This window comes from Centropristis striata, chromosome 4, assembly GCF_030273125.1.
Source record: "Centropristis striata isolate RG_2023a ecotype Rhode Island chromosome 4, C.striata_1.0, whole genome shotgun sequence".
Taxonomy (NCBI): Eukaryota; Metazoa; Chordata; class Actinopteri; order Perciformes; family Serranidae; genus Centropristis; species Centropristis striata.
Genome location: NC_081520.1, coordinates 18522631 through 18550608, shown reverse-complemented (window position 1 = coordinate 18550608; position 27978 = coordinate 18522631). Strand labels below are relative to the sequence as shown.

The 27978-nt window shown below is 37.5% G+C and overlaps 1 protein-coding gene across 1 annotated transcript in view; it reads right to left on the bottom strand.

Moving 5' to 3' along the window:
• Nucleotides 1-3883: 3883 nt before the first annotated feature.
• The window catches only part of ccdc9 (coiled-coil domain containing 9), a 38247-nt gene continuing 14152 nt past the window's right edge, over nt 3884-27978 (bottom strand). The window contains exons 11-16 of the mRNA XM_059331240.1: nt 21682-21802; nt 20531-20654; nt 18164-18662; nt 17158-17334; nt 15009-15203; nt 3884-6798 (exon numbers count right to left, since the gene is read on the bottom strand). Coding sequence (XP_059187223.1) covers nt 6794-6798; nt 15009-15203; nt 17158-17334; nt 18164-18662; nt 20531-20654; nt 21682-21802 — 1121 coding nt within the window. The 3' untranslated portion in view covers nt 3884-6793. The remainder of the gene's footprint in view (nt 6799-15008; nt 15204-17157; nt 17335-18163; nt 18663-20530; nt 20655-21681; nt 21803-27978) is intronic.

Here is a 27978-nt window from a genome sequence, read left to right as displayed (position 1 = left end):
CAAGGTTTCCAAAGTGCTGCACAACAATAAATAGACAACACAATGCAAAGAGATTAAGTAAACAATAGAACAGTAAAATGCAATAAGATAAAATAAAATTAGAAAAAGGATAAAAATAATAAAAAAATATGAATAAATAATAAAATGTAAAATGCACTGCCTGCACAAAATAAAATATGCATGTATACAAATAAAAACATAAAATCATAAAATCAACATAAAATCAACAACAATCAAATTAAAATCAAATCAAAATTAAAATCTAGGGCTGCAACTAACGATTATTTTCATTATCGATTAATCTGTTGATTATTTAAACGATTAATCGATTAGTTGTTTGGTCAATAAAATGTATAAAAATATCAATCAGTGTTTCCCAAACCACAAGATGACGTCCTCAAATCTCTTGTTTTGTCCACAAACCAAAGAGATATTCAGTTTATTGTCATAAAGGAACAAAGAAACCAGAAATATTCACATTGAAGAAGCTGAAATCAGAGAATTTGGACTTATTGTCTTTAAAAAAAAACTGCTCAAACTAATTATTCAATTATCAAAATTGTTGACGATTAATTTAATAATCCATTATATAACAACACACTACCACCACAGACTGATAAAATATCTGCAGCATCTTACTACAGATGTCAAGAGACCTGAGCTTCAAGAAGAAAAAGACCCTTTTTGTAGAGAACGTCTGTGTTTAGGGAAATAACACAAACTGTAACTGCAGAACACAAATGAGACTTTGTAATAAATGGAATAAAGGGACATATCATGAGCTCGTGCATCTGCATTTGAGCGTCTCCCATCTCACAAACTATGAAATAAGATAAAGCCACTCAACTTTTTTGTGAGCTGCCATGCTGTGCTGGTAAACACTTTTAAATGCTATAACCGTCCATCCTCTGAATGCTTTAGGTCTCTAGTTTGTGGTTGTAAAGGTTCATGAGGCTCATTTTATACAGTGAGGTAAAGTTAACAAAAAAAGCTCTCACTGCAATAAACAACTACTATGGGGACAAACATCACCACACTTTAATACAACTGTATTAATTAAATCGATAAATATTTAAATGCACCATTTAGAATAAGAAAAAAATAATCACAGATTCATATGGCATGAGTTTCTGTGTCAAACTCTTAAAAATTGACATGTCAGTCCTAATTTTTTGGTCTAAGAAGCATTTCACAAAGTGTTTTTGAGCTAAAACCAGCTGCTAAATCTGTGAAGTTAAAAGTGGAGCAAATCACAAACAATCCTAAAAAGGCTGCAATCCACTTAGTAATTGTGTCAACATTTCAGAAACCTTTCATGATAATGAGCTTTTAAAAAGGTATCGCCTTAATTGCGAGTGTGTTTTGATGATCGAATTGGAGTGACGGATGCAGTCAGAAACAAGCCGACAGCAGAGAGAAACACGAGAAACATGCTTTTACTGATGGAAACACAGGGTTTTTTTTACTGATGGAAACAGGCTTTTACTGATGGAAACATGCTTTTACTGATGGAAACACAATTTTTACTGTTGGAAACATGGGTCATTTTATCTGAATGCACCAAGCACTCAGTCAAAACTATTTCATTTACTTAAGAGTTTGAATGAAGACAATTTCTATACTGTAACAGGATCTATATTTTGTGAGAAGGATCAGAGCAAAACCACAAAAAAGCCCACTTTTATTTTGAAGGGAATAAGAGTGTCTGTTCCGGATGTCTCTGCATCACTTGACGCAGCTTCGGACGAGGAGGGGCTGAAAGTACGCAACACCCAACCATTGGGTCATATAGTTTGAGTAAACGTCCCGCAGCAGAAGATGGTGAGATGCAGTCTTCACATTCTCTCGTTTTCTCCTCCAGCATGCAGAACCTGCACAGCAGCTGCAAACCTGAGCCTCTAAAACAGAAATCAGAAGCATAAAAAACTGTTTTCCCTACACAGATGAGTCACCGGCTGCAGCAGGCTGCAGCAGGCCGAGCACTGAGCGCTGCTGACGGGGAGAAGAAGAGATATGGAGCCATTCATCTTCCTGTCTGTCCTGCAGCAGCTGCAAGGTCACAACCAGCTGCTGAAGACTGATCCAAACACGGCGAAATGGGTTCACACTGAGCAGGAGATACATATCTTTATGTTTATACATGCATATTTTATTTTGTGCGGGCAGTGCATTTTATTTATTTTTATTTTATTGTATTTTATCATATTGTATTTTAGTGTTTTATTGTCTACTTATCTTTTTTTTGTGTGTTGTTTATTCATTGTGTTTCTGTGCAGCACTTTGAAAACCCTGTTTGTTTTAAACGTGCTATATAAATGAAGTGGATTGGATTCATATTCGTGTGTGTGTGTGTGTGTGTGTGTGTGTGTGTGTGTGTGTGTGTGTGTGTGTGTGGTGGATGATAGAAGAGCAGTGAGGTGATCAGCTGACTCTATCAGGCGTTTTAACCCAACGTGGATTCACATCTACAGCTTTGAGAAAAGCCCTCAACCTCAAACTGAACACTAGATTAATGTCTCATACTGGTTCCCTCCCATGTTTAAAAAAATGCAGCAAACTTGCTCTCTTGGATGTCTTATATGGAGAAAATGTTCCTCTAGATCAGGGATGGGCAACTGGAGGCCCGGGGGCCGCATACGGCCCTCACCCTCACTTGAAGTGGCCCTCAGTACAACTACATGCATTTGAGCATGAAATCTTAAAAGTGCAGTGTAAAAATGCACCAAATTACTTCTTGCAATTAATGTTGGTCTGCTGTTCTTGCACTGATTAAAAAAAACAGTAGGTGGTTATTTTTTATTTGCTTCAAACCTTTTGTATTCCTATTTATGCTGTTAAACATGCATTTGAGCATGAAATATGTGAAGCTACTGCACTGTAAACATATTTAAAATTGCAGTTTCATCATATCTGTGAAGTGCACGCTCCTATATGTGGTCCTGTGGTAGTGAACATGAAAACTGTGGCCCCCTGCAGCATTTAAGTTGCCCATCCCTGCTCTAGGGTATTACCATATTGGAAAAAACTGACATCGCGATTTTTTCCTGTGATCAATCAATCAATCAATCAATCAATCAATCAATCAATCAATCAATCAATCAATCAATCAATCAATCAATCAGACTTTATTTGTATAGCACTTTTCATACAAGAGAAATGTAACACAAAGTGCTTTACATAAAAAAGGAGAAAGTAATAATAATAATAATAATAATAACAATAATAATAATAATAATATCAAAACCCACTCACTGTATTTTTTACGGTGAAGTTCTGTCAACCAAAGCTGCCGGTATTTTATCGTAAATTAAACAGATTATTTTTTACAGTGTACATAAAGGCTGCCTGGCCTGTTTATATACAGTCTATGTGCCTGACAGGCTCAAAATCTTAGAGCATGATGGTGCCGCTTTATTTGTTTCACCCATCGGGAAGTCATCACTGGTCTCACACCCAGAGATATCTACACTATAAAAAAAACAAAACTGTTGTTTTTACAGTAAAAAACCAGCAGCTGTGGTTGCCAGAACTTTACCGTAATAAATACGGTGCAACTTTTTCTAATATTACGGTAAAATTATATTAGCACTGTTGAATTCACATTTAAGATTGCCATTTTATTTCATATTTTACCGTAAAAAATAAAACGTTTTTCAATCAAAAGAAACACTGTTCTGCCACATGATTGACAAGAAAATACTTTATAAATGCAGCATAAATTAAAGATTTTACCATTAAATATTGCAGTATATTTCTGTTAGAGATATGGAATTAACCAATTTATCATTTTACGTCTTTTACTGTCATGGTTTAGCAGTTTTTCACCGTAAAAGCTTCAGACATTTTTTACAGTGTGGAGAAAGAATCAATTCAGACTCAGACATCAGAGAAATACATTTATTGGCTAAATGAGAGAAACAAAAACTGAGAAAGCAACAGTTTGCTTTACGTTTCATGTGAACAAACTTTCGGGCTCTTCTGCTCTGTGACATGCGAGCTGATGGAACATTTATTTATTTCATCAATGGCTTCCACAACATTAAAAAGCTACAATTTCGGATTCATGCTAGTCCTAAAAAAACCTTGTTAGTTCTCAGAGCGATTTCACGTATCAAACAGGAAGACGTCGTAGAAACGGGTGAACGTTGAAGTATCTCCTGTTACAATCAGTCATCGAACTCAGAAAAACAAACATATCCATATGCAAAAACGTGTTTTCATAGCTCTCAGGCTACATTTTTGCACAAACACCCAACTGTGGAATGTTTATTTCCATTTAAAAACTGTACATATTGCAGTTCCTTTCAATCCAAATACGTCATTTTTATTCCTCTGACAAAAACATTAAAGCAACCCATTTTTCCCAGCGTCCTCGAACGCCACCGGCGACCGCAGGCATGATTCAAAGACTCAATAACAAACCAAACTAAAAGCCCTTGGTCTGCTGAGGTATGAGTGAAGGCTTTCATTCCAAAATAAAACTGTTCATAATTCATATTTCTACCCCGTATTACTTTAATGCAAGTCTGTAAGTCCACATTAGAGTCATGGCTGTTTAAAAATATACATATTTAACATGAAACCAATAACACAAATATTTTTTTATGCCATGAAACCCTTTTGGAACGAGACAGTTAATTTTAAAACTGATTCATTAAAGAGGCAGTGTGTCACATAAAGAGAGAGAGAGATGAAGTGATGATTCACAAACTGACAGCAGTCTGCATCACTGAAAATATCAAATGTTCTTGATTGTGACGCAGGATTACATAATTAAAACAGCAAATGGACCGCCGCCTCGAAGGACATAATTGTTTATATTTGATAGGTCACATGGTGTTCTGGCCTCAAGCAACACACCTGATCCTGGAGTTAATCTGCTCATTGAAGTCACTTATTCTACAACAGCTGATGGAAAACATGAAATAAATCACACTTATATGATCATGATTGAAGAGTTAAGAGTCAGGCTGATAGAGTCTTATTTAAAAAAACAACAAAAGTTATTGCACTGCAAAAAAAGGTGTTTAAAAACCAAATAACACTAAATCTGAGGGAAATGATCTTGCTGCATGGACAGATAATTTACCTTGACAAGATTTCTTAAATTAAGATCATTAAATCTAGAAATAAGCATGTTGAACACTTAAAATAAGAAATTAACTCTTAAAACAAGATAAATTAAAGCTGCAAGCAGCGATGAACTGGCCCGAGCAGAGTGACCTGATGATTATTTGGTTCTTACCAAGATTAAAAAACAACAACTTTAGATCTAGAAGTTACTTAGAATAAATAAGAATTTATCTTGTCTTAAGAGTTAATTTCTTTTTTTTAAGCGTTCAATATGCTTATTTCTAGATTTAACAATCTTAATTTAAGAAATTTATTGGTTTTATTCTGGTTTTATTCTGGTTTTTAATGGTTTTATTCTGATTTTATGTGGTTTTAATTTCTTATTTTAAGTGTTCAACATGCTTATTTCTAGATTTAATAATCTTAATTTAAGAAATCTTTTCAAGGTAAATTATCTGTCCATGCAGCAAGATCATTTCCCTCAGATTTACTGTTTTATCTGGTTTTAGACACATTTTTTGCAGTGTAGGATCTTATAATAAAAAATGTGTTTTTTCCATGTACAATCTAACAAACCAAGTCATTAAAAACCACAAAATAAAACCAAAGAGCAAGAGAGGCTGCAGAGTGGAGTCCCATGTCCCCGTTCTGAACACTAATGGAGATGACAGAGACCACAATCACTCCTAATTAACCCTTAATGTGTGCCTCGCTTTAAAAAAAGACGCCCTGATGTCCTCAGAGGACAGAAATGATCCACTTCTAAAACTGCTATGAAAATATTACACATGATTATTTTCCACTTTCACTGAGTCACATTGTTTTTAAATCAGTTCTGATCATAACTAAAATATTAATTCATTTTTGGAATCTTAAACCTTTATAAAAATAAAAAAAGGTCAGTGAAATGAAAAATGCAAAAAAAAAGATGATCTTGCTGCATGGACAGATAATTTCACTTGACAAGATTTCTTAAATTAAGATTATTAAATCTAGAAATAAGCATGTTGAACGCTTAAAATAACAAATTAACTCTTAAAACCAGATAAATTAAAGCTGCAAGCAGTCATGAACTGGATCATTCCCCTCAGATTTAGTGTTTTTATCTTGTTTTTAGAAACACCTTTTTTGCAGTGTGCACACAAATTCACTGCAAAACCTGCCCACATCCTGCATCATCCACTGTGGACTGGTCCACTTGGTTCAGGGATGTTATCAAAAGACTCTGCAGGAGACTGGATCAGTCATACCACATTAATGTCATCACTTAAATGACGTCTTATAGCTCCTCGATGGGATCAGTTCATAAACTTAAAATATAAAAAGAGGGAACACTTTGTTTGTTTGTGAATTTCTCTCAAAAGATCTTCTGTGAAAACGATCTAAAAATGTCTTTTGGACAAAATCAGATCACACTCGGTTCATTTTCACAGTGCAGAGAAAACCCCACTGTGAGAAAACAAAACATTTTGATAAAGCAGTGGCTGACAGGGATTTCACACTTCAAATGTTAGGAGAGTGAGACAAACGGTGTCTGGCGGCGGCCCGGAGGTGATCAGACCCACTGATCCACAACAAACAGCTGAGAGAGAGACACATTCCTCCTCCTCATGGTGGTTAAAGTCAGTTTTTCTTTTTCTATTTGGATGTGTGACGATCTCTCCAGTGATAAATGTGCTGCTGTCATCTTTACATCTTCCTCCGTTTGGTGAAAGCTTCTTCAGCCTGTTGATGCAAACACAACAAGGAAGAACTTCAGGTAAACATTAAATAATTAATACATATTTTCGGTAACACTTTACAATAACCATAATTTATAAATGGTAAACAGATAGTTTATTAATGTTTAATCATCATTTATAAACCATATATAGGCCATTTAGAATGGTAAATACATAATTTATTAAAGTTTAACTAATTAAATAAGTTTTAAATGACAAATAGATGGTATATTAATGTAAGTTTATAGTTACTTTACCATTAACAACAATTAAATTATAACTAATAGTTTATTAATAGTTGCACTCATAAGTTTTTAACACCATATTAAGTATGTTAATGATTTTGAAATGATTCATATACCTTTAAGAAATTGGTTGAAAACATTTAAAGATGTAAAAATGATCAAAAAAGACACAAAATGACCAAAAATAGATGTAAAAATGAGTAAAAAAGACACAAAATGACCAAAAATAGATGTAAAAATGACTAAATAAGACACAAAATGATTCATATACCTTTAAGAGATTGGTTGAAAACATTTAAATATTGAATATGTATAGCATTTTGTAAATGGTTAATAATTGGTCTATAAACCATCTATAAACATCACTTAGTTGGTTATTGTAAAGTGTTACCATAGTTTCTTTTAGAAAAATATTCTATAGTTAATATAGGGCTGGGCGATATGGTCCAAAAATAATATCCTGATATATTAAGGCTGAATATCCATATACGATATATATCCCGATATTTATTTTTTTCGTTCACATACAAAAATAAAGAAGATACATGTTAATTTATGCTTCAAATCAACACGAAAGAACAGAATGATAGTAGAAAAATAAAAGCAATAAAAAAACCCAACAACAAACAAACAAAAACCTTTGTGGAGTCAAATCAAATACCTAAACTTTGAAAAAATTATAATAAGGTTTATAAATAAAATAATATTATTCTGTCCATTAATTTCAGTGCAAAATTGGAAAACTTCTCACTTGATTTATTACCTCAGAAATGTTTTTCAGGACAACACTATGGTCTCAATCACTAGGAAAAAATCTTCTTCAAGACAATCTGATGTTAATAGTGTAAATAATGGCCCCATTTAGAAGAAAATAGAAGATAAAGAATCGTATGATTTGGGGCGGGGCTACCTTTTATTGACAGGTGGCTAACAAGGCGAGCCGTCATCAGGAGAGAAGCAGAGCAATGCGTATCCACGGCAACGTGTCAATAAAGTTATATATAACGTTATACAGAAAAAAAGGACATTTAGCGGTTTGGTCTCATAACTTTGAGCCTTTCACTGTATTTTCACTTAATGACAGTTTATTTGAACGTTTTGTTCTGCTCAGTTTTCTGAGGTCAGTAACGTACATTTTGTTTTTGTTTTTTTGCCAAAACTAACATCCCAGTTAAAGCTCCAGTTAATGCATATCGAATATAATGCTCTACATTCAATATGTCAAATTGAATATTATGGAAGAATTATCCTATCTTTATTCAAGAGCGTAGATTTTCAGTTTGAGAGCATAATTTGTCTTTCTCGTGCTCAGATTTGTTCTCCTCATGCTCACATTTTGCGCTCGCACTCAGATTTCTGCTGCTTTCTTTCAAAATGTATGCGTTCACTTAAAAATCACATGCTTGTGCTCACATTTCTTCTTCTTGGACACAAACATTTTGCTCGCACTCAAATATGTCCTGTGCGCACTCAAATCTAAAGTCTACGCGCTCAGATCTCAACTCTGCGCTCTCAAAACTTTTGTGCTCGGACTCAGAACACGCACGTCCTCTCAGGTTGAGGTGTCTGCTCAGACTGAACGTGGTCCCGCCCTGCGCTTAAACTAGTGTGTTTCACCAGCCAATAGGGAGACAGCTAGATTGTGGGCCGGTCTTAGGTGCGTTCCCTCTGCTTTTTGAGCGCTCCGTCGGGGCGGGTATATGGTCTGTTTGTAAAACTGCTTCTCTCTTAAAATACACCAATTGACCATATTAGCCAGCTATTTGAATCGTCACCTATTTAAAACGCAGCATATTTATGTAGAATTAATCTTAAGTAGTCCTAAAAAGAGTTATGGTAGTTTAGATTATATATATATATATTTTTTTTTTCTCTATTATTATTTATATAAATATATATATTTTTTCATTTTTTTCATCTGTACAGTGGTGTCACGATAGTCCAGTGGTGAAGTACGCTACCAAATGTTGCATTTCAAACCATGGGACGCCGGTTCGCATCCCATCCGCCGCACTCTTGCTGCATGTCTTATTATGATTTAAAATTTTAATTGATAAATTAATGCAACAGTAATACAATCCGTGTAACCAGCTGATTCTCTTGAGCAGGATTCGGAGCGCGGCAGCGAATGAATGGGAGACAGATGGATGGCCAAAGACCTCAAGTAAGTTCATTGCTAAATGTTGCTACAACTCAAAACACTTGTACAACATATATAGCGGGCCTCTGTCGGCACTAGGGACAGCAACTCATTATGAATGAAGTGACGTCAGCGGGGATTCCCTTCAGCTCGCGCATCATTATGTGTGCCGACCTGCCGCTGGTACGATCATACGTTGCCAATTATTGTACTTTCGTTGTACATGTTACAATGAAGGCCCGCTATATATGTTGATAAGTACGAGTGTCAAAATGATTACTGTACTGTTATTGAAACTACTGTATATGATCGATGTGTTTTGAGTTGTAGCAACATTTAGCAATGAACTTACTTGAGGTCTTTGGCCATCCATCTGTCTCCCATTCATTCGCTGCCGCGCTCCGAATCCTGCTCAAAGTCTTCTTCTTGTGAAAGTGAAAGTATTACCAACATTAGCCTAATGACGCGCTCCCTGGCTTTGACCGCGTAAATAGGACGGTGATACACGTTGCAATAAGAGAATCAGCTGGTTACACGGATTGTATTACTGTAACATTAATTTATCAATTAAAATTTTAAATCATAATAAGACATGCAGCAAGAGTGCGGCGGACAGGATGCGAACCGGCGTCCCATGGTTTAAAATGCAACAGATGGAAGTGTACTTCACCACTGGACTATCGTGACACCACTGTACAGATGAAAAAAAAAATATATATATATATATATATATATATGTATAAATAATAATAGAAAAAAAATATATATATATAATCTAAACTACCATAACTCTTTTTAGGACTACTTAAGATTAATTCTACATAAATATGCTGCGTTTTAAATAGGTGACGATTCAAATAGCTGGCTAATATGGTCAATTGGTGTATTTTAAGAGAGAAGCAGTTTTACAAACAGACCATATACCCGCCCCGACGGAGCGCTCAAAAAGCAGAGGGAACGCACCTAAGACCGGCCCACAATCTAGCTGTCTCCCTGTTGGCTGGTGAAACACACTAGTTTAAGCGCAGGGCGGGACCACGTTCAGTCTGAGCAGACACCTCAACCTGAGAGGACGTGCGTGTTCTGGGTGCGAGCACAAAAGTTTTGAGAGCGCAGAGTTGAGATCTGAGCGCGTAGACTTTAGATTTGAGTGCGCACAGGACATATTTGAGTGCGAGCAAAATGTTTGTGTCCAAGAAGAAGAAATGTGAGCACAAGCATGTGATTTTTAAGTGCACGCATACGCATTGAAAGAAAGCAGCAGAAATCTGAGTGCGAGCGCAAAATGTGAGCATGAGGAGAACAAATCTGAGCACGAGAAAGACAAATTATGCTCTCAAACTGAAAATCTACGCTCTTGAATAAAGATAGGATAATTCTTCCATAGAATATAGAGCATTAAAAGTCAGGAGGGTGAGAGTGGTACATGTTTCTTTCTCCACATCTGCCCAACTCTTCTCATCATATTTGTATTTTCTGAATATGAACACTGATGGATCAGTTTTAGTGCCATCAGGGTGTCAGCGGATACTTGAGTGTCAGACAGTCGACAGTGAAGCTTCACAAGCATCACGAGCTTTAATTCAATTAGACTTCAAACGTCTCCGTTCTGTCTGCTGATCATCTGTCCAGCAGGCTGCAGCTGATTTCCTCTCAAAAGCCTTTTAAAAACCTAATTGTGTCTCTAATTTCCCTGGTTTCCTGATCTCCACCCTGACACCAACACACACACATCAATAGACCAGTGTGTGTGTGTGTGTGTGCGTGTGTGTGTGTGTGTACACATGAGCTCATCTGACTTCTGCTGTTTATCACAAATGAGTCATCAGAATGAGTGTAAATGCAATCAGAGAGGCTTTTACACCAAGGAACCAAAGAAGAAAACAGAAATATTTCCTTACAATTAAAGTGTGACATCCGACATTTTCATGCGCATCAGAAGTTCAGAATTAAATAAAACTTTCAACAAGTTAAAGGGGGTCTTGTTAGTAGCATTTTTTAGCCAATTCAGCAAGTTCTCTTGGCGACAGAGCCCATCGGGGAGGGAAATCACTGTTTCTTTCTTTGTGCTCCCTTTGCTCAAGATGAAAAGACGATCAAAGTGAGGAAAGTAAGAAAGTGATTAAAGTCAAGAGGACAAACACAGAAGGCCCTTATTAATTTTCATCTCATCATTCAAATACACTAATATTTTAAATGCTGCTTTATTCCATGCATCATTTATTTCTTTTTTGCACATTTTGCATATAATTTGCACTCTGCACATTCTTTGTTTGCACTAAGTTGTATATAGTATATTGCATATTGTTGATGCCTTTTTCTATTTGATTGTTTATTTTTTTATCTTTATCTTAAAGGTATATTTATATGTATGTAGTATATTTCTATAGATATATGATACGTGTTATTATAATGTATATGCTGTAGAACTAATGTATATACAACATATGTATTATGTGTTAGTAGATTGTGTAATGATGTATTATACATATATGATATGTAGAAATGTGTGTAATATGGATTAATATGTGAATAATTTTTGTTTTGTTTTTTATTTTTATTATGTTTTGTGTTTTCAACTGTATATTTGATGCTGTTGGACCCTTAGGAAGAATAGCTGTGGCTTTGCTGCAGCTAATGGGGATCTTAATAATAAACTAAAGGGAAATCATTTTGAGCGCAGTTTTTGTGGTCGGCTGTAACAAAGAAATTTCCCCGCTGTGGGATTAATAAACTCGAATCAATAGCCACAGTTTGTACATCCAGTCCTCTGTGTGTCAGACTACAGACTTTATTTTAATCCTCAATTTCAGGATGACTCAGTGTTAAAGTGTAATGAAAGAGTCATTCTGTCCTGTTTTTTTACTATTTACTTTCAGTTGGAACAAGTTGATCCCAACTAATCTGTAATCTAAAAACTTAGCCATTAGACAGAGTGATAATACCACAGCCACAAGCTAAGTGGTTGTTAGGAGGGCATCTAATGACTGGACTTCCTCATCTAGTCTGTGGTTTATTCACTTAGCTCTTTATAACAGCTGCATGCAGGAACAGAAGATGGACGGAGCGATCAAATGAGGATGAATCTAACCAGGGCGAGTGGTTCCTGTTCCCATTGGAGGCTGGAAATGTACAACTAATGACTCACGAGGTGCTTTGAATCCACGGGGCTACACCCCCAAACGCGATGAGCCAATCACAGCGCGCATAGCTAACTCAATACACTCGGACATTCTCTGCTTCCACATCCATTGAAATGCATTGGAGTTAGTCAGTTTTCATTCATTTTTATATGTTTTTTCTTGACATTTTAAGTTTAAAATGGTCAAACGGTGTTCATGCTACTCCGACACTAGGTATCCTGAGAGGTCACATGGTGGATTTACTATCCTTTGAGTCACATCTCAACCCAGATAAGTGTCTGCTCTGGATAAAGTTATGACTACAACACCAACTAAACGTGGAAAAAATTAACAAGGATGTCTACATCTGTTCTAAGGGAAGTCAACAACGTATCTGAGGCAACATTTTGTCAATCTGCTAGAGAAGTTTAGATGTTAAAGTTATCTTTAACATCTCTAATGTTAGCCTAACCCTTTCTAATGTTAGGCTAATGTTAGCCTAACCCTTTCTAATGTTAGGCTAATGTTAGCCTAACCCTTTCTAATGTTAGGCTAAAGTTAGCTAACATTAGCCTAACCCTTTCTAATGTTAGGCTTAAGTTAGCTAACGTTAGTCTAACCCTTTCAAACGTTAGCCTAAAGTTAGCTAATGTTAGCCTAAAGTTAGCTAACGTTAGCTTCTAGCTGCGTTGTACATCATGTCACTTTGTTTGCTGGGAGTTCATTGGCCTGTTATGTGCTAGTTTTTGTACTTTGGTAATCGTACATGATTGTTAGCTGTTGTCCAAAGGGCTCTAGTTATACTAACGTTAACTTTCGGAGCTTAGCTTCGTTAACTTGTCTGTAAATAACCGAGATAACAAATTTTAGCAATGTTGTGCTGAATGATTCATGTAAATACTGTAGCACCAAGCTAGAGGAGAGGTACTCTGGGTAAAGATGGTAAAAAGGCTTGTTGTCCTGGAAACGTCTGCAACTTAGACCTGTAAATATTTAATTTGATCATGAACCATTTATGGCAACGAGATGCCGTTTATCTCGTTTACACTGTGGCCTGTACAGTTTTGCCTGGAGCTGAAGCTTTTCATCAACCTTCTAAACAATAAAATTATTAATAAAAGCCTCCAATGCATAGTTAAGGCCCTTTTGGTGACTTCAAGATTATATATAATCTTTCTGTCTCCAAAAATGATCAATTTCCTCCTGTGAAATGTCTCCTACTGTGATGGTTGCCATAGCGCCTGTCACCCAATGTCGACTGTTTGTCGGAGTGAGTGGAGGGGGCGGGGCTTAGCCATAGGTTAATTGTGACCCTGCGGTCAAACTTACAGGGTGCCGAGAATTAAAATCATGTGTTTCCGAAATACACAAAATCTGGTCCCACAAACAAGCTGAGACTTTTTTAGCTTTGCCAAATGCCAAAAATTATTTTGCTGTGTAACAGAAGCAATTGTTTGACTTAGGACCCCCACCTGCCAGAGGAGGGACGATTCAGCAGCCAATGATGATATAAACACGAAATAAAAAGGTTTTTTTAAAACTATGAATCACTGCCCCATGATAAATCCTTAAGCATAAAGTCAAACATCTGCAAAACAAATCTAAGGGTGATTGGTCCAGTAGGATGAGAGATGAGTGTGATCCTGGGGAATTGTTTCCCTCTTTGCACTGATTTCCTTCTCTGAGACCAATATGGGCCTTGAACTGTGAACAGATCTTCAGTTTGGCATGATGACATGTTGTCATCCATATTGGCTGAAGAAACACTCTCAATCTGTGCTCCATCTTAAATCCAGATTTGTTCGGGACATTCAGAGGGAACTCTTGCCAGCTAACACATTAGCAGCGAACTCTGAGTCCTAAACGTGAAACGTTTACCTCCTGGGACTGTTGCTCCACACAGTAGCACATTTCATTCATGACTATTTAACAGTTGATTGGAAATGATGCAGCAAAGCAAATTAGCTGCAGACATCTGGTGACCAAGATGCCATGAGGGTAACAGGCTCACATTTCACTCATATCCCTTAACTTGTCTTGCTCTTCAGCAGAAAAAAGGTGTTATTTGATTTAAAAACTCATAAAGAGCAATAAGCTGAATTACACCAAGGTTTTAACAGAGTTATTGGGGCCAATTCCACAACAGGCACTTGTTTCTCACAATGCGTTTAAGGTCTGTGTCTTATGTAAATATGTAACTGTATTTTGTGTTTGCTGCCTCTTGGCCAGGGCTCCTTTAAAAAAAGAGGTTTTTAATCTCAATGGGATATTCCCTGGTTAAATAAAGGTTAAATACATTTAAAAAATGGTCAGGCAGGCAGGATGCTATGCAGAGATGTCATTACAGCCACAAAAGGATGAAAACAAAAAGGTTTGACAAGACGAGGAAGATGAGAAGAGGAGGAGGAAGACTCCACACAGGGAGTAAACACATCAAAGAGCATAACAGGAGGAGGAGTTAGTACTTTCAGTCTGTCACAGCAGGAGCAGGAGGACTGTCAGGTCTAAAAATGGTCCAGGCAATGCTGTATGTGTGTGTGTGTGTGTGTGTGTGTGTATAAATATCTCTTTGGATCTGTTGTGCCCTCATCATTATTTATTTAGGCCTGAAAGGAACTAAATGAAAAACAAACAAAAAAGCAAAACCAACCCAGCTGTATAGTAAGACAGAATCTCATGGACAGAGTTACTGATATGGAGGACGCACCTGAGGACACCTGCTCCGAGGACACCTGCTCCGAGGACTCCTCTGTCTCTGCCGTGGGAGCAGCGTCGGTCTCAGTGGGAGTCGTTTCGTCATCCGTTTCGTCATCCGTCTCGTCATCCGTCTCCTCTGCTGATTCACTCGAGCTCTGATCGGCCGTCGGGGCGGCTGGAGAGGGAGCGGCGTCCAGGTCTTCTGCTGTCAGAGAGAAACTGGAGTTACCACCTTACGAGTCAAGTTGAAGTTCACATCCCTGTTTGTCCAGACTGTTTGGTCCTGGGCTCCTTTTTGACCCCAAATCACTTTCATCATACGATTATTATAGGTTAACTTTCATAGAATTGCTGAATGGAAATTTTCAGCATATGTGCCCCTCTGCATCCTTTATAGATAATATAAATTTCTTCTTTCTTCATACATTTTTACGTGTTTTATACATTTTTATAGCAGTAAAAGTTGACATAACCTACTCTGTGCATTCCCATCAAGAAATTATTATTTCACAATAACTATTGTAAAAAATATTCAGGTTTTATTACTTTTTCTTCTCTTGAAATGAGGCATAATTTTGTATATTTGACTCAAATTGACCAATAATAATGAAAAAAATATGGGAATTGTATATCATATTTTTGGTCATGAGTTACCTTAAAAGGTGAAAAAAAAAGTTGGTAATCTTTTTTTTTTTTTTTTTGACATTTTGTAGCTTTATTGACAAGAGAGATATTGAGAGTGAAAGGGGGAGACAGAGGGGAAGACATGCGGGAAAGGGCTCCGAGCCGGATTCGAACCCGGGCCGTCCGCTTACGAGGACTGGGCCTCTGTGGTACGCGCTCTACCAGGTGTGCCACCGGGAATGCGGTAATCATTTTTTTTCTACATGTCCTAAAACCAGTCTGATGTCATGGGGTCCTTTTTGACCAAAGTCGCTAAGTTGGCAACAGTGCTTCTCTGGCTTTTACAAATGGTGCGTGTTGTTGTGGCGTTGAGTACTACGTCACATCCTGCTTAGCATTCTATCCAATCAGCAACCAGGCTTTTTTCAGGGGAGAAAAACGGCCCTGGTCTTCTACAGGGACAAAAAAAGTCCTGTCAAAAGTCCGCTAGGACGGCTCGTATTCAAGTTAGGGGCGTTTCAGCGAGTGAGACCCGCCTCATTCTGGGTATTGGGCGGTAGTGGAAACAGCCTTTCTTTTTCCTTTTTTTTTGGTTTGGCTGGGAGTTCGGAGGAGTCGACTCTGCCAAGGTAGCAGCAGCCCGGAGCCACAGGAGGAACCCACTTGGCCATTTAGAAACCTAAACATGATCTCACAGAGACTAAACGGCCCACTATGCTCACCAGCTGGTCTCTGACTGTGTCCGTCTGCTGTAAACAGTACTGTGGTTGGCCAGACAACTAAACAATGAGCTGGTTGTTATAGAAGAATATATATTGTAGCTGCTTTAACATTAGCACTTTGCACTAATTAAGTACTGTTGTTATAGTTATAGTATTTATTTCCTTGTATTTATAATATAATTTATAATATCTCCTTGTTTTTATATTTTATATTGTATTTTTACTGTGTCTTGAACTCTCTAATTTTGCACATTATGAGTAGTTACTAACTTATTAATTCTAATTTATTGTATTGGTGTTGTACTGCTGCTGGAATTGCCAATTTCCTGAGGGAACCTTCCCAAGGGATTAATAAAGTTCCCCATCTATCTAACTAACTAACTAACCAACTAACTAACTAAAAAAACACAAAATGACCAAAAAGACACAAAAAAGACATAAAATAACCAAAGAAAGACACAAAATGACAAAAGAAAGACACAAAATGACCAAAAAAAGACACAAAATTACTAAAAAAAGATACAAAATGACCAAAAAGACACAAAATGAGAAGACAAAATGACAAAATGAAAAAAACAGAAGACACGTAATGACCAAAAAAGACCCAAAATAACAAAAAAGACACAACAAAAGACACAAAATAACAAAAGAAGACACAAAAAAGACACAAAATGACAAAAAAAACCCACAAAATGACCAAAATCTATCTATCTATCATTTAGTTCAAAGCATGATTCTGCACATTCAGCAGAGCCTCAAAAAGCTCTTCAGCATGACTCTGTTTAGCTTATTATTTTTTAAAGGTTTTATTACCTTGTGATGGCGCTGCAGGTGTTTCCTGTTCCATTGTCACCGCCTCATCACTGACCTCGGAGGGGGTCGGGTCAGATGGAGGTGCAGCGGGGGGGTCTGTGAGGACGGACTCTGGCTCTGAAACTATCACAGTCTGCTGGACTTTAGCCTCCTCTGAAGAAGAGGAAACGTCTATGGCTGAACAGGGAAGAGAGAGAGGGAGAGAAGGAGGTAAGGGAGAAGATAATGAAAGCAGAGGGGAGAGGGTGAGGAGGCAGGGATGGAGAGAGTAAAATAGAGAGTAGACATAAGACAAGATTAGACAAAGGGCATTTTCACACCTGAAAGTCTGAACCAAGGTCCGAACCAAGGTCCGTGTTCTGTTCCATTGTATACATTTGGTCCTGTTGGTTTTGGTTTCACACTGCAAAAGGAATAACGGACTTTACAAAACAATTCTACTGGACACGTCATCTCCCTGTGGACTTCCACGACTCATTTTGTTTTGGTTACGCTGTGTTGTTAAGCCGGCCGCCATCTGACGTCAGTGTTACTTCCTCAACGTGTTTACACTAAATTAATCCAGCGAGCCACCTTTTACCTGTGCTAATACTTTTGCTGGTCTTTTGCTACCAGCAGCACCAGCTTAATAAGCAATACGTGAGAGTGCTTTCTATTCGCAAGATGAGCCTCCTCAAAGTCTTTTCCTGTACCGTAATTCGAGAGCAGAAGAAGAAAAAAAACTTCCTGTCATTGATACGAAGGTCCGAACTATAAAAAAAAGTTGTATTTACACTGCAAAAGGTTGGGACCTTGGTTCGTTTGGTCCGGACCGAGACCACCTCTTTTGGTCGGACCAAACTTTGGTCCTTTGGTGCGGACCGTGGCACCTTTCACACCTGGAATTTAGGTTCGGATCAAACTGAAAAGTCATAAAATCCGGACCAAACGAGATAGGTGTGAAACTCCCAAAGAAAGTAGAGCAGAGAACAAATTAATCCACTTGTCTCTGTCTCCAGTATCCTACCTGTGTCCTCCTCTTTCTGTGGCTCAGCAGCTACATTGGAGCCTGCAGCTTGGCTCTCCGTCTCCTCCTCCAGCTCCTTCTCCTTCTTCTGGGGAGGACTGGACTCCTCACTGGAGGCTTTCAGGGGGCTCTCTCCTCCCATGCTGCTCCGGGGGGAGAGCATCTCCATCTCCTCGCCCCAGTCTGTGACAGGCTGGTGGCTGTCCAGCGGGGAGAAGGGGCTGAGGGGTTTCCCTCCCTCCGGGGACTCCTGGACCGTCGGTGGGGGGATGTGGATCTTTGGCCTGGGGGTCCGCTGCTCTTTGGGGCTTCCTGCAGACGTGGGTCGAGAACGAGGCTTGGGAGACGTCGGGGAGTTGTCTTTGCTCTTGGCTAGTTTCTCTTTCCCCGTGTCTTTCTTCTCATCGTGCTCTGAGTCGCTTCCCTGCTCGTCTTCTCCGTCGCTGGCGTCCTCCCATTCATCTTCATCATCTTCTCCATCTGCGTTCTTCCCCTCCACCTGAGAAAACACCGAAAAGGGGGATTGAAAGAATCACTTTCAATTTCAATATTCTTAACTTTAACACTTATCTGCTCTACTCTACTGCCCTTACTTTTTAACTACAATGTTTGACTTGTGCTTTGTATTATTTTATCTCTTTTCTTATCCTGCTGTTTCTTATTTTATCTTATTTGTATTTTTATTTCCATTTCCCTGTTTTAATTGACTGTTTTTTACTGTTTTCAATTGTGTCTTGCTGTTTTTAATGTTTATGTAAAGCACTTTGAATTACCTTGTGTTGAGTTGTGCTATACAAATAAACTTGCCTTGCCTTAAGAACACATAAAACCGAATTCTCAGATTGGACTATCAGAATACTTCAATTTTTTTTTTAAGTGTTATCCAATCCCCCTTTTGTACACTTTTACTTTTCCCTTGATATTTTCTGTATTTGTCTATAGGTCTTCATGTTGATTGTTTGTTTGTTCATTTACATGTAAAATCAAAAACCAATAAAAAGCAAATGACAAAAAAAAGGAAAGGGGGGATTATTAGAAAAGTATTTAAAAAGAGTGTGTAATCTTAATCTTGGGGGAAATGAAACGGCCTTTTAAAAAGGTGAGCCGGTTAGCAAACGGTCGACTATTGACACATTCAACATTTACTCTCCTCTGTTGAGTTTTTAGGGAAATGTCTGGCTCTGTAGCTACTAAAGGCTCAACTATGTTCGCCAACTTGTCTCAGATTGTGTCTGTCTGCTGAGCAGATAGTGAAAAGGGGGATTTCAGAACTTTTCGCCCTTAAGATGAACACTATCAGAGCTAAAAGACACAGAGTCTGTGAGTTTATCACTACAAGTAACTTGTTTCACATAAAAACATTGATTATAGCCGCTTTAAATGCATCCATTATCTGCTGGAAAACATTTTTACGACATGTTGGTTGATAAGTCTGTCTCTTTGAGTAGGTGATGTTGGTATTTGCAGTCGATGTGCTCCAGATGAGTGAAATGACCCTGATTCGTTCTATTTCTCTCACATACCTAGAACAATTTCCTGGAAATGTGCCATTATTTCCTTTGGAATACCTCTCACTGATATAATTGAAAACATCAGATTAACATGCCAGGTGCAAAAGCTTAAAAGCCCTAGCAACAGTTACAGAGAGGGGCTGGGCATGAAAAAGGGGAAATCTCAGCCTTCAATTTCCCTTTCTTCTAAAGTTAAAGAATAACATGAGAAATGTAGCTCCTAGGGGTGTGTCATCTTGTATCGTTCACGATAATATCGGTTTATTTTTTTTATGGTTAAAAAAAAATTCATATCATGATATTGGCAACGTTCCTACTTCTTGATGTAGTGGTTAAAGTTGTTTTAATCACAAAAAGCTACTTACTCTCTGTCACTAAACACATGCAGCTTTCAAAATAAGAGCACAGTGTGTTAACAGAATCCACCACAGAACTTTTCCAGAAGACTGTCAAAATAAGATGCCTTAAATAAAACATACAAGAACTTTTATTCTCCTTTACAAAATGTCATTAAAATATGCCCCCGGAACCCCTAAATGGTTATTTTTATTATTTTCTCATACTCAAGAGTCAAGAGTAAATGTTTTTGTATTTGGCAACTGTTGAGATTTGCACTTCACACTACATTTTAGATTTTTATTTATTTATTCATATTTTCTATATATTTTTAAGTATTTGGTAATATTGTCAAGAATATCGTTATCGCAAAAATGAACTGAAATATCGTGATATTCTTTTAGGGCCATATCGCCCACCCCTAGTAGCTCCCTGCTTGGGTTTGCCTGCAGCTTCCACCTCCTCCTGTACGTTAAAGGTGAGGTTGTGTTCATTATTTATCTAGCTGAAGCCCATCTACCTTCTGTGCTGTGGGAGGTTTGGGTTTGACTTCCTCTTTCTCTGTCTTTTTAGGCTTTTCTTCTCTCTTTGTCTTCTCCTCCTTGTCCTCTTCTTTCTCTCCTTCCCAGCGGTTGTCATGCATGCTGGTTCACAAGAAAATAACAGAGTTAATATATGTTATCAGCAATATTTGGAACCTTTAACTGTATGGAGAAGATCCCAATGACAGTGGAAAAAAACAATACACAACTTGTCTGCTTGCTAAAATAACCCTTATGCCCTCCTCAAATTTACGACACACTAAAACTGCTATTAAATCACCAAACATCAATATTTTTTTCATAAATCTCTTAAAACAACTTGAGACTTGTTCAAAACTACCAAACATTAAATCATTTTCAGAATTTTAACCCTTTATATGCCAGTTTATATATCTGAAGTTTTCCATAATTTCTTCCAAAAAACACAAAAAATTATTTTTTTCCCCCATATAATAATTAGTAGGGGGCTGAGGGTTTTGGTGGTGATTAGAGTCTTGGATATGTCAAAGATTAGCAACAAAATTAATTTGATTGCATTAGTATTTTTTGTGTAGTGCCAGATAATCCCTCTGGTGACCCTCGTGGCCAAAAAAGGCCACGCACTCTAAAACTGCTATTAAATCACCATGCATTAATAATTTTTTTCAGATTTTTTTCATAAATCTCTTTTTGGATTTTTGGAAGAAATTTTGGAAAAATTCAAATATATAAACTGGCATATAAAGGGTTAAAATTCTGAAAATGATTTAATGTTTGGTAGTTTTGAACAAGTCTCAAGTTGTTTAAGAGATTTATGAAAAAAAATCTGAAAAAAAAATATTGATGTTTGGTGATTTAATAGCAGTTTTAGTGTGCGTGGCCTTTTTTGGCCACAAGGGTCACCAGAGGGTCGTAAATGCACCAATAGAGTATAAAAGACATGTCAGGGTTAATGACAATGGATTTCCTGCAAAAACGCATGCCTCAAGCTGTAACACAGCCAAAATGATCAACAAATGAAAAAAAGAGAAGAGAAAAATGTACAAAAATTCCCGAGGAGGGCATAAGGGATAACTGTACACAATTAATGAAAAGTGTCATTGCATAAAGTGAAATAATGCAAATAATGCTGATGTCTGTATGGATTTACCTGTAACTCTGTTTCTGTCCTCGGCCCCTCCCTCTGCCACGCTCGCCTCGCTGCCCGGGGGTCCTGCCCTGGGACAGGAAGTCACCAAACGTTGGAGCTTTAGGAGGGTGCTTGCTGTCATCTGGAAGAAAAAAATCAGAGTCCGTGTCAATCAATAATTGATTTAAAAAGGGTGAATCAGAGAGAAGAGGTGAGACTGTAAGAGGAGAAAAGAAACGGTGAACGTGGAATAATTTACAGCAAGTGATACGTATCAGTAGTCTAAAACCATATTTAAGATCTAATTGAACATCATTTATAATTTATAATTAGACAGATTCAATTAAACTTAAAGTTATAAAACAAAAAGTATATATAGTAGGGTTGTCAAAAGTATCAATAATCTAAAAAGTACGATACTAAAACGTTGTATCCGGATACGATACTCAATTTCAAAAGTATCGATGAAAAGTTTTATTTTCTCTTGAAGTCCCAGAATGAAGCAGAGAAAAGCACTACCTCAGACCTGAAGCTTGTTATCATAGTTGCAGTTTCTTTTTGCACAACTGTTTTTTTAAATTATAAATATTTAACCTGTGGTTCTGTTTATTTTTACATGTTGCATTTATCTTGTTGTTAAAAATATTTCTGTTAAATTTTAGGGTCTTTGTTTTTATCTTTGTGCTATCAAAAATGGTATCGAGTATCGAATATTTTCCTGAGTGTCGGTATGGAGTTGAAAATCTTAGTATCGTGACAACCCTAATATATAGAAATACTATTTGTGCACTACATTTGAGTGGCTAATGACTGTACTTTATGACTAAATTTATCCTGTGAAAAACTATTGTGCAGCAGTTGCCACAACAGGCCAAATTAAAAAAAAACAACAAAAAAACGCAAAAACAAAATGTACACAATGCCAAAAATGTAAAGTTCATAATTGTAACAATGTTTAAGAAATGAAGTCAGCTTCTTTCCTGTTTCTGCTGCTGCGTCTGATTTTATGAACATGTCTTATTTTATATAACATCAGAGCAAACAGCAGCTGTTCTGCAGCCTCAAACTGCTGCAGAGTGGATCTGAACTCTGTTGAGGTCAAACGCTGTTTGTTTGTTAGCTCTCAGGTGATGGACGGCTGGGAGTCGAGAGGAGTTCTTACAGATTTTACAGAGAAGAAAAGAGAGCTGCAGACTGACTTAATGATTGTGTGTGCAACATGGAGAAAATACATCACGGTCATAAAAAAGAACAGACGAAAAGAACTGATTATTAAAAAGACACTGAAGGGAAACCCTTATTTTTATATATAAATAAAAATAAGGGTTTATAGGGCTGGGCGATATATCGATATATTTTTAAATGTGATATGGAATGAGACCATATCGGATATATTGATATAGCTAAAAAAAATTCTTCATATATAAATGCTGCCCTAGGGTTTGTCATATTTAGTTCTTTTGTAATATTTGTTATTCTTTTCTCATATTAATATATTTATTTCAGAAAAAGATTGGCCTATTTTATTTCATAGGCTATTTTCATTTAAGATACTTTTTTTATTTAAATGTGCACTTTATGGAGCTTTGATTTAAAAAAAAAAAAAAGGTTCTCCTGTTATACAGTATTTATGTTCACTTAAATAAACTGTTTCAATCAAACTACTTGTGACACGTCATATTTGACTTTTCATCCATATCGCCCAGCCATTATATTATATATATATATATAAAATGAATAACATTCCGAGCAATTCAATCAGAGCCCGTCAATAGCAAAAGCCATTCACAGTTGACCATTGCCCCAAGTCATTACTTCATCGCCTGTTTGACTGCGAGCAGCTGCAATGCTCTCACTCGATACTGAACCAATTTAGAAAATTGTCACTTGGTTAATAGGATCTGGATTTAAAAAATACTCTTAAATTCTGTTTTAATTTGCACAATTAAATAAAACAAAGGGTAGGCAGAGGTAAATATTCCAGCACAGACGCTGAGAAAACCATATTAGTCGGTTGTATATTGTATATAAAAACTCCTCAGACTAAGAAATGTAATATTGATTTACAAAAACAAAAAGATCCTTTATCTTCTCCCCTAATTTCATTGTGGAGGAAAATGTGACAGGATGAAATGAGAAAGATGCTAATATATCAGAAGGATGTGACAGACAAATGAAGGGATTGAGAGAGGAAGGTGATGTTAATAAAAACGAGTCAAAGTGAGAGAAATGGAAGAGATGAGCAGCCGATGGAGGGATGAATGAAACAGAAAGGTCAGAAAGAGGGAAAGAAAAATATAGAAGGAAGAGAGATGGCAAGAAAACCACAGACGTGTGAAGGAAAACGGTCACAGTGAAGGAAAGATGTGAGTGGAGGAGGAGGAGGAGGAGGAGGAAGAGAAGGTCAGAGAGGAAGGAGGAGGAGGAGGAGCAGTGTTGGAACAAGGAGAGAGGAAGATGTGATATAAAAAAAGGTCAGGAAGGGAGAGATACAAGTACAAAAGAAATGAAGGGATAAGTGAGGAGAAAAAAAAACGAGGATGAAGAGATTGAAGAGGGCAGCTCGAGGCTGTGAAGAGGACAGGAAGTCATTCCACAAATTAGAAACGGTGAACACACACACGCACACACGCACGCGGCTTTAATGTGGGCCAGGTGTAATGTCATAATCTGTAATATACTCTCCAGTCAGACACAAAGAAATGAAATAAATCCAGGACTGTTAGAAATCAGTTCTCAGCTTTTGTTTGAGCCTTTTTCACAGAATAAAAACAGCCTGAAAGATTCGACTGATATTTCCTGTTTCGACTGGATCTTTGTCGTCACGAACCCGAAGGCCTCGTCTACACTTACTCACAGATTTTCTTTTTCACAACTTTCCTTTCATAAAACATCTAATACATGAGCAGGACTGGGCCGCTACTATACTGCCAGCTTGATATGAGGCCAAACACCAGAAAGAACCAGTACAGCACATTTTACCACTAGGTGTTGACCAGACGGTCACCTCCAGGTCTGAGCAGGGAGGCAAACCAGGAAGTGCCTTAAGCTGCATTCTACCGAAAATTCCAGCAGGGGCCGCTAAGTTTGGCTGCAACAAAATCTGTCCATTCATTTCAGTGCAAAATTTGAAAACTTCTCACTTGATTTATTACCTCAGAAATGTTTTTTAGGACAACACTATGGTCTCAATCACTAGTAAAAAATCATCTTCAAGACAATTTGATGTTAATAGTGTAATAATGGCCCCATTTAGAAAAATAGAAAATAAGAAAATAGAAGATAAAGAATTGTATGATTTGGGGCGTGGCTAGCTTTGATTGACAGGTCACTAGCGAGCCATCATCAGGAGAGAAGCAGAACAATGCGTATCCACGGCAACGTGTCAATAAAGTTATATATATATATATATATATATATACACATCTCGTCACACCAAAACTATACTTCTCGGTAAACAAACACAACATGCGCCATTTGCATCTTCCCTGCTCCCACCTCTACTGAAGCACAATATTATGTTTATTAAACTGTTATATTACTAAATATTATTAGTTCAAGAGAAGTTGGATTCATGCAACGCCGTCTGCTCAGGCTGACGGGACACTACAAACAAAAAACAACTTTTTATTCAGTCAGAATTTAAAATCCTGAAAAATCCTACTTCAGCCATTTTTCATTAACCCATTTAAGGCGGGAGAGCATTACCGCATTTCTACCATTAGAACCGGGGGCGCTGTTGTGTTATTCTACCATTAAAGCTGGGAAAGCGGATATGTCGTTTTGTAGTATTTGTAGTTTTTTCCACCTATTTTCGGTCTATTGGCCAATGAAATGCATCAGAATACGTGTGGCAATGCATCATGGGACTTTTCCAGAACTGAAATCATGGTGGAAGACGACTATAGCAGAGGGAACTCAGATATAACAGCTATAAGCTCTCAGATACTTTTTAAATTTCATTTCTATCTGCTGCATAGGCTGAAAAATCTATTATTTAGTAGGAAGCGTTGACACTTCTGTTGAATTTACAGAAAAACTTCAGGTTTTAGGGGGTTATTTTAAAATCGCCCAGAGGTTTTACAGGCATTTTTTCCAGGAGTTTTAGGCCTAAATCGGTTGGAAAAAAACGTCAAAGCTAATATACCGACCAAACGGGGAAAAAAGGAAACCAACCCGCTGCACACACAAAAAACACTTAAAAGGTTGAAACAACATGCTGGGCCAGTAGCTGGTGATAAAGTCTACGTGAATGATACAAAAACCAGAAAAGAACATTTTACACGGTGAGACAGAAGTGAAAAACGACACTAATTAACAGTGGACTTAATAACTACAGGAGCTGTTCTTTCAGGAGGTAAATCAGGGGTGAGTTAGGTTTTGGGTCAGCTGTTTGTTTGTTGTGCTTCAGACAGACACACAAATGGAAAATAAAACACACAAACACACACAAAAACAATGTGATCTCAGTCCCATGCTGTGGTCTAACCTGAGGCCCCGCCCCGAGGCTCTGTACGAGAGTTACGGCCCCGGGCTGCGGAGAGGACACACAAACACATTACAGTGTGTCCACTACACACACACACACAAACACATTACGGTATGACACACACACACACAAACACATTACAGCATGACACACACAAACACATTACAGCATGACACACACACACACACAAACACATTACAGTATGACACACACACACACACACACACACACACACACACACACACACACACGATAAATCAAAGAAATCATAACCAGGTAAACATCATTAATCTTGTCAATACACCAAAATGTATCATCAACACATGTGAGACACTGAGATGAGAAATGTATCAGGTGAAAACTGCAAAAAAGAGTCTAATTACATTTTGTCTTCCAAGGACATTTACCTCATTTAAGGCGGGAAAGCATTACCGCAATTCTACCATTAAAACCGGGGGCTCTGTTGCGTTATTCTACCATTAAAGTGGGAAAGCGGATACGTCGTTTTGTAGTATTTGTAGTTTTTTCCCACCTATTTTCGGTCTCTTGGCCAATGAAATGCATCAGAATACATGTGGGAGTGTCGCAATGCATCATGGGACTTTTCCACAACTGAAATCATGGCGGAAGACGACTATAGCGGAGGGAACTCAGATATAACAGCTATAAGCTCTCAAATACTTTTTCAATTTCATTTCTATCTGCTACAGAGGCTGAAAAATCGATTAAAGATGCAAAGCCACTCAGAGAGTTTGACTTGTCCTGGGATTAACAAAGTCCCACAGTGAATTATTTTATCATCCGGATGACTGCCTGGAATTACCAACATGGTGGAGCAAAACAAAGCCAGAGTAAAGCTGCGGACACTGTGAGGACGATCTCAGAGCCTTAATGTGTCGACACACTAGGGCTGCACGAAAAATTGTTTTAAAAAAAATCGCAATCTCGATTCGCACATAAACGTGATCTCATTTCTACACACATTGATTCTGAAGCATTTTATATCTCGAGCTGCATCAGAAACAAATGTTACTATTTCCTCACGGATTTTTTCAAGCGCCCTTAAACGCACCACTGCAAAAAAGGTGTCTGAAAACCAGATAAAACAGTAAATCTGAGGGAAACGATCTTGCTGCATGGACAGATAATTTACCTTGACAAGATTTCTTAAATTAAGATTATTAAATCTAGAAATAAGCATGTTGAACACTTAAAATAAGAAATTAATTAATTAATGTCAAGTGAAATTATCTGTCCATGCAGCAAGATCGTTTCCCTCAGATTTACTGTTTTTATCTGGTTTTTAGACACACCTTTTTGCAGTGCAGCACTGCTGCTGCCTCCTCCCTCAACCAATGGGAAAGAGTCTTTATGGTAACACGTGATTTAGTGGAGGAAGCCCGTTTGCAGTTGAGTGTTTGGAACAATGTTGCCAATTTAGCGAGTTTGTCGCTAGATTTAGTGACTTTTCAGACGCCGCTAGCGACTATTTTTCAAAAAAGCAACTAGCGACAAATCTAGCGACTTTTTCTGGTGTTTTCACTCACTTCCAAAAGGACCTAAACCTGGACTCTCTAACCCTTTACCATCATCGTAACAGTACGACCGAGACTCAAACAAAGCTGGGACGCTGCGTTAAATGTAAATGGAAACCGAATGCATCAAACTCACGATGAGAGTCAAATGTTTCCCAGTTTAAACATGTTACTGAATTCACTTGAATGCAGGTTGAAATGGATTTGCAAATCATTGTAATTTTTTAATTATGTTTTACGACGTTGATTGTATGTTTGGATCACTTATATAATCATTAGACAACTGATTTTAAA